Source organism: Rhagoletis zephyria, unplaced genomic scaffold (assembly GCF_001687245.7).
Source record: "Rhagoletis zephyria isolate East Lansing unplaced genomic scaffold, Rhagoletis_zephyria_1.1 Rzeph_scaffold_02206, whole genome shotgun sequence".
NCBI classification, from domain to species: domain Eukaryota; kingdom Metazoa; phylum Arthropoda; class Insecta; order Diptera; family Tephritidae; genus Rhagoletis; species Rhagoletis zephyria.
The window spans coordinates 16,014-25,392 of NW_016159290.1; the positions used below are offsets into that span (position 1 = coordinate 16,014).

The following is a 9,379-nucleotide window of genomic DNA, read 5'->3' on the forward strand; positions in this document are numbered from 1 at the left end:
TTTTGCACTTGCTCGTTGCTGTTCTTCTCATAAGACGCACTAGATCTTGTCGAGCTTGACGTGGGCATGATAGCCATAGCTTCTAGTGACCGGAGTAGGCCATTGCAAGTTGGGAGATTCATCGCAAGTAACGTGCGCGACAAATATACATCGTTTAGCCCCGAAATTACATACGAATTTATGGATTCCTCATCCATCTTGCCTCGTCTACCCATGCTCAGCATTGCATAGTAGTACTCCTCTAACGTTTCTCGTGGTTGACGCTTACGTTGTGCCATTTCACGGTGCACTTGCGCCGACATGATTTTCTTCGGAAAATCTTTCAAAANCGCTCACGCCAACACAAAGCAAAAAGATGGCCAACTCTCAACTTTTCGCGTGCGTCGCTCGTCAGCTGTTGCGAATAAATAAAATTAGGTGAAATATTTTTCCTTTTTAATCAAGTGCGGGCAAGAAATATCGTTTTTAATGCAATTATTGATATGAAATATTAATTTATCTGTCGTTAATATGTTAATTTAGTGGCCCAAGGATTCGCTGCCAAGCGTTCATTGTAGCCAGCATACTTTTAACGTGCGTTCTGTCAAACCAACGCCAACGCCAAAGCCAACGCGAAAGTTCTATGTGGACCGGCCTTTATTGTACAAACTCTGGCCATGAATGAAACACTTGCTGTGAATCTAACCAGGTTTTCGCTACACCTTTCAGGTTCAATTGCGCTGCTACTAAAATCTCCTTTTCAGACCAGCCGTATATGCCTTGCAGTTGTACTATCTTCTCGACAAATACCTCGGAACTTATGCTGCCTTTCAAAGGGTCGTTCGTAGGTAGTAGTGCGCTTATTTCGTGTACACTAGCTGGGCGTTGTAGTGCTGCCGTTGCTTGACGTGCCGTTGCAGACTCTTCGTTTCCCAATACCGGTGTCGTTATTCGTTGTGGTTCCTCTGTGGTAAGTTTTGCCTGCCTGCGTTACGTGCAGTAGCAAGTTCACCAACCGTTTTCGTCAATTCCATGAGCACTTGACGCAGCTCATTCATTTGTATTTGCGTTGAATCTTCATCGGTGTCTTCCTCCAACTCTTCGGAGTCTACTTCATCGCTTTTGTAAATTTCCCATAATTTGTTCACCTTGGCCGCTTTGTTTCCCGTCATACCAACATCATGGCTCCGTAGCAATTTGTTGAGTTGACCAATTTTCAAAGAGTTTAATTTCACAAGCACCATGGCTGCAACACGTTCGTACACTTGCACTATCAAACTTCAACTCCTTATTTCCTTTAAATCAGTACTTCTATTTTGCGTGTTTCAAAATTGCGTTTTCTAGAAATTATTTTGTCGCTTGGATGCCGTTTTCGCGTTTCTTATTTACTTTACAAAATCTATCCGTTTTTCGCTCGCTCGTTATGTGCATAGATACATACACATGTACATATGCATTGCCCTTTAACTTCGCTAGTTTTTGAAGTGTTGAAAACTCCCACACTGCCTCGTTGTCGTCGCTTTACAGGCTTTTGCGCGTTCACCACTTGAATGCTTGCGATCGCTTTACATGTGTGTATGTACATATGCCGTGAATATTATACGTTCATCCGTTGCATGTACATTGAATACAAGTCGTTTCTCGTTCGACCGCAGCTGCTTCAAATAAGGGTGCTTTTTCCCTGCGTTATTTACTTACGAAATTGTCACTATGCGTTGTTTGCTTGTTTGTAGGCGGAATGAATCCTTCTTCTGAATTGTAAATGATGATTTTTATTTAAATAGNCTATAGTGACGAGCAAAACTGTAACATGGTGTAACACTACTACTACATGGTGTAACTACTAACACAATTGTAAATGATGATTTTTATTTAAATAAGAAGTACATAGAAACGGTGTTTTATTTGTATTAATGATATAATGTAAAAGTAAATGAAATATTGTCTCAGCTCGAATACTGCGATTGCGCGGAAGAATACGTGTGATCGTCTTTGCGGTCGTTCAACAACTAACTCTCGTTCCTGTCTGTGACACAATGTTCAGTACTCTTTTGCTTGTTTCAGTTCCTGCATGCGATTTGGCATACCTTATTTGTATCTCTGTAAAAATTCTGGAGGTATATCCTTAGTTTGCTTTCACAGCTGATGTACTCGATTTTACTGACTTAGATACNTTCACAAGATATCGTACCGTAATATTTTTTGACAGACTTCCTTTGTCCTTGAGAACACTTTAGGCTATATTTTTTCTCAGTCTTAACATTTTCAAGTAGCAAATTCCACAATTTTTTGTCACTTTTCTTGCGGTCCCGCCTTTCCGCAGTAAATCTATTATTTACATTTATGGTTCCTGATTAACTATAATATTTACTGGTGATTACTTCTTCAATAAATTAGAATAGAGAAAAAAGTCATCTGACTTCTAACTAAGTAAGAGATATCTGTCAAATGCGAAACTGAGAGTGAGTGCAAAACTGTAACATCTGCCTTAATTTACATTTTTGTCTGCTGGGTTTTTTATTGTTGTTGTATTGACTTCAAATCGTTATGAGAGAGGGAGTAGGGATGTACCAACAAGAATATACAACAAAAGGATGAAAGTCGTTAGAACTTGGAAATATAGCGATGAAAAAAAAGTGTTATACCATGTTACAGCTTTGCTCGTCACTGTAAATAATACTACACTTTTAGAGCAACTCGTAACAAAGCTACCACCCAGCAAGCAGTATGAGTTGACCAGGCATGCAGTGAATATAAAGCCGTACGCTACAATTAAAGAATTTTCACAATGGTTAAGTGACCTTGCCCGAGTTGTCGGCCTAATGCCACCGTCAACCGCAGTTATGAGAAGCCAGCAGCCAACGCCACATCAACAGCCATCTCGTGTTGTAATGTTAGTCGGCAGTGAGCGTCAACAGGATCACGCAGCCAGTTTTAAGTGTTGTGTGTGCGATGGGGCACCCTCGATTAGTGACTGTCAAACTTTCAATGAGTCAATGAGTGCTCGTGATCGTTGGGAAAAGGTGAAATCCCTGCAGCTTTGTTTCTCGTGTCTGCGTAAAGGACACAACACGTCTAACTGCCGTTCAAAAAAGTTGTGTGACGTTAACGCCTGCCGCCGCTATCATCATCGAAGTTTACATGAAGCCTCGACTTCAACTTCTGCGCCGCCCACAGCTCAAAGTCGAGCTGCAACTCAGCCTGTACTTAATTGCAGAGTAGCCAAACATCGAAATAGCCAGTTTTTTAAATATGTGCCAGTATCGCTATTCGGACCGAATGGTAAAGAAGAAGTTTATGCCATGGTTGATGAAGGATCAGCTATATCACTACTAGAAGATAGCGTAGCAACAAGATTGGGTCTCAAAGGACGTAAGCAACCCCTGACTTTACAATGGTCTGGACAAAGGTGTAGGACTAACTGCCGTTCAAAAAAGGTAAAGAAGAAGTTTATGCCATGGTTGATGAAGGATCAGCTATATCACTACTAGAAGATAGCGTAGCCACAAGATTGGGTCTCAAAGGACGTAAGCAACCCCTGACTTTACAATGGTATGGACAAAGGTGTACGACTGAAGAGTCGTCAAAAGTGAGTGTTGAAATACAGGGCAAAGTACAACAGCGACGTATACGCTACGAAATATTTGCACCATTCGTAACCTCGATTTACCAGAACAGTCCTTCCGTAAAGCAGATTATAGCCATTTGAAGATTTTGCCCTTAGAAGATTATCATCAAGTCAAACCATCGTTGCTGTTCGGTTTAGACAATACGTATTTAAGTGTGCCGTCTACAACAGAACAAGTTGGCAGCGGAAACCCAGTAGCTATTAATACAAAGCTGGGTTGGATAGCCTACGGTTCAACCCGATCGCCAACAACAGCGCCTGTGGTACTACATATTCGAGGAAAGAACAACTTGGAATCGCTACACGAACTGGTTGCAGAATATTTCGCCGCTGATAACTTTGGTGTCAACAATGAGTTAACCAAGCAACTAGAGTCAGAACACAACCAACACGCTCGTCAGAGGCTGAAAGCCAACACACGCCGCATCGGTAAGCCGCGGTTTGCTGTGGAAAAGTGTTCCACCAGCACTTCCGAACAGCTATGCTATGGCTTACAAACGACTGTTGGGTATTGAGAAGAGAATGCGAATTGATGAAGGTTTTTCCGCCAGGTATAGAGAAGAAATTGCTATGTATATACGAAATGGTTACGCTAGACAACTTTCTGAGGACGAAGTAGGTATGCAGTCATGTTTCAATTGGTATTTGCCTCATTTTGCAGTCCAGAGCCCCCACAAACCTGGAAAGATGAGGATCGTGTTTGATGCAGCTATGAAGGTCAATGGAGTATCTCTCAATTGTGTACTAAAGGGTGCAGAACAAGCCAAGCCGTTACTAGATATACTATTCAGGTTTCGCGAAGGAGTAGTAGCTGTGGCTGCCGACATTCGCGAGATGTTTTCCCAGGTGGTAGTAAAACAGCCAAATCAATATGCTCAGCGATTTTTATGGCGTGATGGCGACTCCCATCAGCCAGTCCAGCACTACGTTATGATGTCAATGGTTTTTGGTGCGGTTTGCTCTCCCTGTATTGCAGAGTATGTCAAGAACAAAAACCCCGAGGACTTCCGCTCACAATATCCCGACGCAGCTGCAGCAATTATTTACAGCCATTATGTAGACGATTTCGTAGCCAGATTTCAGAGCAAAGAAGAGGCAGAGCACGTTTGCAAGGAAGCTAAATTCGTCCACGCCGAAGGAGGGTTTCAGCTTCGATCATTCGTATCCAATATCAAAGAACTTGAAAACAGCTTGAATACCGACACCGAAGCCGTATCCCAACACGTAAATTTAGAACGCCAAAGTAGTTGCGAAAAGGTGTTGGGAATGTACTGGAATACCCCGACCGATTCGTTTGAGTTCAGGTTCAAATTCCATCGTATTCCAAAGCCAGTACTAGAATGTGTACGCGTACCTACGAAACGCGAACTTTTGAGCATCATAATGTCACACCCCTATTGCGTGTGTCGACTGGTAGTAGATAAACGACTTATTCGATTATCGCTTTTCCACGGTATTGTGAATGTCGGTTTCTCGTTCAATAACCGACTGAATAGTTTTTATCGCTCATTTTTCTACAACTGTTTGTTTGCAGATGGAAGAGCGACTATAAACTATTCACACGTACTTTTTGAACGAGAAAACGACTTTGGAAATACCACGGACAATCGATTATCGACTAACAGTCGATTATCTACTACTGGTCTACACTCGCAATAGGGGTGTCAGTTTTTGATCCGTTCGGTATTCTCGCCGTTCAAGAGAGAGCAAGTTTAAGCCATACGTTAGTCATCGCATAATAGAAATTTTGTCATCGTCGAATCCTTCTCAATCGCGCTGGGTACCTACAGATAAAAACACGACCAATATCGCTACTCGTCCAAAATGGCCACCTAAAGCCGAGAAATACAGTCCATGGTTAAGAGGTCCGGATTTCCTGCGGGATCCAGTCGAGCACTGGCCACCTACGCTTTGCAGCCCCATGCCAGTTCAGCTTGAGAAGGAAGTGCAGCCGTGTCTTGTCGCACATGCGGAGGTAAAAAATTCATTATTACAGTTTAATCGCTTTTCTTCTTTCTTCAATTTGAGACGGGTAATGGCATTGGTTTATCAAGCCGTACATAGACAATGAAGGTGTTATGAGGTTGCGTGGGCGCATAGACGAGGCCACATGTCTGCCGAAAGATGCTAGAATACCGATTTTGATGCCGGCGAAACACATCGTCTCACAGATTATTATGCGCCAGTACCACGAACAGTATCACCACCAGAACGTTGCAGTAATTTTAAGTGAGGTTCGTCAGAAATACTGGTTTCCACGCGCCAAATCACTATTGAAAGTCGTACAACGAAGTTGTGCCCAATGCCGAATTGACAGAGCCACACCTAAACCACCATTAATGGGTCAGTTGCCGGAAGACCGAATTACACCATACGTCAGGCCCTTCGTGTATACAGGGGTGGATCTATTCGGCCCGTTTAACGTGGGGATAGGGCGCGGGAGAGAGAAGCGATGGGCAGTCATATTCACGTACCTCACCATAAGGGCGGCTCATCTAGATCTTGCGCACGACTTGTCAACAGATGCTTTCCTAATATGCTTACGCAATTTTGTAAATCGCCGTGGAACTCCGGTACGTATCCGAAGCGATAATGGATAATGGTATGGGAGCTGAAAGCGTCAGAACGTATTTTAGATTCGGAACGTATTTTGAATGATGTATCCAAGCGCGGTATAGACTGGAAGTTCAATTGTCCTTCTAATCCAAGTTCTGGAGGCTGTTGGGAGCGACTAATTCGCACAGTGAAACGACTTTTTACCAAAATCATCACTTGAAGAAGTGCCAAGGGAAGATACGCTAGGTAGCGTGCTTATAGAGATTGAAAACATTTTGAATTCGAGACCGCTAACAGAAGTACCACTGTCATCGGAGAAAGACGATCCGATAACCCCGAATCATTTCCTGTGGGGTGCTCAAATTCGACGCAAACGCCGCAACCAGTAGATGGAAAATTATGCCTAAGAAAACAATGGCGCATAGCCCAAAGCCTAAAAGACAGATTTTGGAATGAGTGGATACCGCATTATTTACCGCAGTTGCTTTGCGTCAAAAATGGCAGGAAGAAGTTGAGCCCCTAAAAGTGAATAACTTGTCAATATGCGACACCATGCAGCCACGTAGCCAGTGGCAAAAAGGTTGAGTTACCAGAGTATTCCCAGCCATAGATGGTCAGATTCGTTTCGCTGAAGTTAAAACTGCTGGAGGGGTACTACGTCGCCCAGCTTCGAAGATTGCAGTCCTCCATTTGGCTGGTGAATCCCTGGGTGATTCACGGCGGGGGGGGGGGTAGAGGCACCCTGTGCCTTATGTTTCATTTCTACTTTTACCATTTCTACATTGTGATTGGCTCAGAATTATATTAGTACCGAGTTCTTGCATTTACTAATACATGCATACATAACATACGTAATTTACCAATTCGCTATTATCTGCATGTACATGTTTACCAATGATCAGAGGCAAATTAATCGTCACCGAGAGCAGCAGCCGACAATCACCAGCAAAATACAAATTTGGAAACGTTAGCGTTTTAGCTAGCAATATTTGGAAATCCTCGCATTTATTTTATGTTGTTTTGACTAAAGTTATCAAATAATAAATACGTACAATCAAGTGTATCATTCTACATGTTGTCTTAGTTTTGGTTTTTGTCGTCGTTTATTTGCCTCTACAGCTTTTTCACATGAAATTTCCTTACCGTTCGAGTACAATAAGTCGATCAGTGTTTCGGAATATTCAGTAACCCCTGTATTAAAGTAAACTAACTGTTTCATTGCCTGATGGGCGAATCTCTCGTAATGGTCTCCATATATGCTAGAAAATCAGCATCACTAGAACTAGGTGAGTGATAGACCCCCCCGATTTTCCATTTGGTTTCGAGATTTTTCAGTTGCATAACTACACACCAAACATTTTTATCGATAGGTTTTTTTAGTATTATTTTAAAATCTAGTGCGTTACACAATATTATGATTACCCCTCCTGTATGTCTACTGTACGAGTCACATCTTACAACCTGATATGTTGGAAACTATTTCATAGTCGTATATTTCCTCTGTTGTACAAGTTTCGGATCATAGACCTATACCCGGATCAACAATTTCAATTAGCCTTTCAAGTTCTATTTTATTAGCTATTATACTACTTATGTTAAGATAAACGCATTTCAAGTAACTGTTATGCTTTTCATGTACTGGGAGAACCGTCAACTCCATGCCAGGGTTCCTATTAACTGATTGTAATTGTTAATAGCTGGCTCTATTTCTCTTATGCTCTAGTTTCTTCATGTATACAGGACACTGTCGGTTAGTTGTCAAGTGGTTCTTGTCGAGCCCTAGATTGAATTTTTTGTTTGCATGAATGCAATTGATACACTTCTTTATTTGCTCCTTTGTGCACTTCATTGTTTTATGATTACCCAAGCACTTCAGGCAGACCTCTTCATCCTTGCACTTCGTAGCTATATGATTGAAGCCCTTACATTTGTAGCAGACTGACACACCCATACCATCTTAGACTCTACATTTCTCCCACTCAATATTTATTTTTTCACTTTTGAGCATTGCCGAGAACGTATCAACGTCCGTTTCAATGAGCACATTATAGTATCTAGACTTTTCTTTCTTGACTTCAATGTATTTAATAATTCCAAAGTCAGCACTTTTTAAACATTCATTTTGTTTTTTAATCATTTCTGCAAGTTGCTCACTTTCATATTTAAAGCTTACTCCAAACGCCATAAACTTGGGTTTAGCCGTATTCGGCACTCCAATTTCATAGCGGTCACTCATTTTATTTGCAATTGCGGTCTTTATTTTATCGCGCTAGGACTCGTTTTCACTTTGAATAACGATTGTACCACTTTTCCTACCGTGGACATTGCTAATTTTTAGATCTGACGGATCAACGTTCTTATTCAGGTCTTCTTTTGTTTTCATCGCGTCTTGCTTCTCTTTTGGTTTTATGATCAACGGTTGCTCTTTATTCAGCCCTATTCTGCATTTCGATTACGATCCCGCATTCCGCTCCGCAAGAATCGAACTTAGATATTCTGCGTTCCGATCGAATCGAAAGATGAAGAAGAAGAGAGAAAACATCTTTCGAAATCAGCTGTTTGCCTAGGAATGTGTGAAATCGAAGCAAAACAAAGAAATATTGGCCACCAAACTATAGCAGCTTATGAAGTTGGAGTTTGTAAATATTTTAAATTAACAAAATATATCTAGCATCACTGTAATTTAAAAATAAAAATTCGTTTCCTCTTATTTTAAGTGGAAACATAATTATAAGAATGAAATCCATAGCCGCGGCGTTATTGTTTGAAGAGGAGAACGAGTCCTAGATTGCTGATGCGGAAGTTGAAAGGCGGAGATTTAGGGACATGTTTGATCCTTCTCAGATGAGTGAAGAGTAATAAGAGATTCATCTTGAACTGTATTACTCATCGCTCAAATCCAGTGAAATTATAAACGTTGTTTAAGCACTCCAGAACATTTGCATTTACTACAGAGTGAAAGATTTGAACGCAAATGAATTCCATTTTGAGAGCCGTCAGGAGGAGGGGAAGAACAAAGCTTAACCTTCCATAGAAAATCGAATTCGAGACAACATGCACACCTCTTTTTAAAAAGTTAGTAAAAACGAGTGCAATAATAAAAACATCTTTTTTATGTAACTTCATATATTATGTATGTATGTATGTATGTACATATGTACATCTATAAATTTTATACAAAAAGAATAAATTGTATTCAGTGCATTTCACAGTCTT

The 9,379-nt window shown here is 41.1% G+C and overlaps 1 protein-coding gene across 1 annotated transcript; it reads left to right on the forward strand.

The window, feature by feature from the left end:
• Positions 1–2,786: 2,786 nt before the first annotated feature.
• Positions 2,787–7,210, forward strand: LOC108366262 (uncharacterized). Its single transcript, XM_017620600.1, has 2 exons — positions 2,787–3,261; positions 3,417–7,210. Exons 1-2 carry the CDS (start codon positions 2,802–2,804, stop codon positions 3,686–3,688), a joined length of 732 nt encoding a protein of 243 aa, XP_017476089.1. The 5' UTR covers positions 2,787–2,801; the 3' UTR covers positions 3,689–7,210.
• The last annotated feature ends 2,169 nt before the right edge of the window (positions 7,211–9,379 follow it).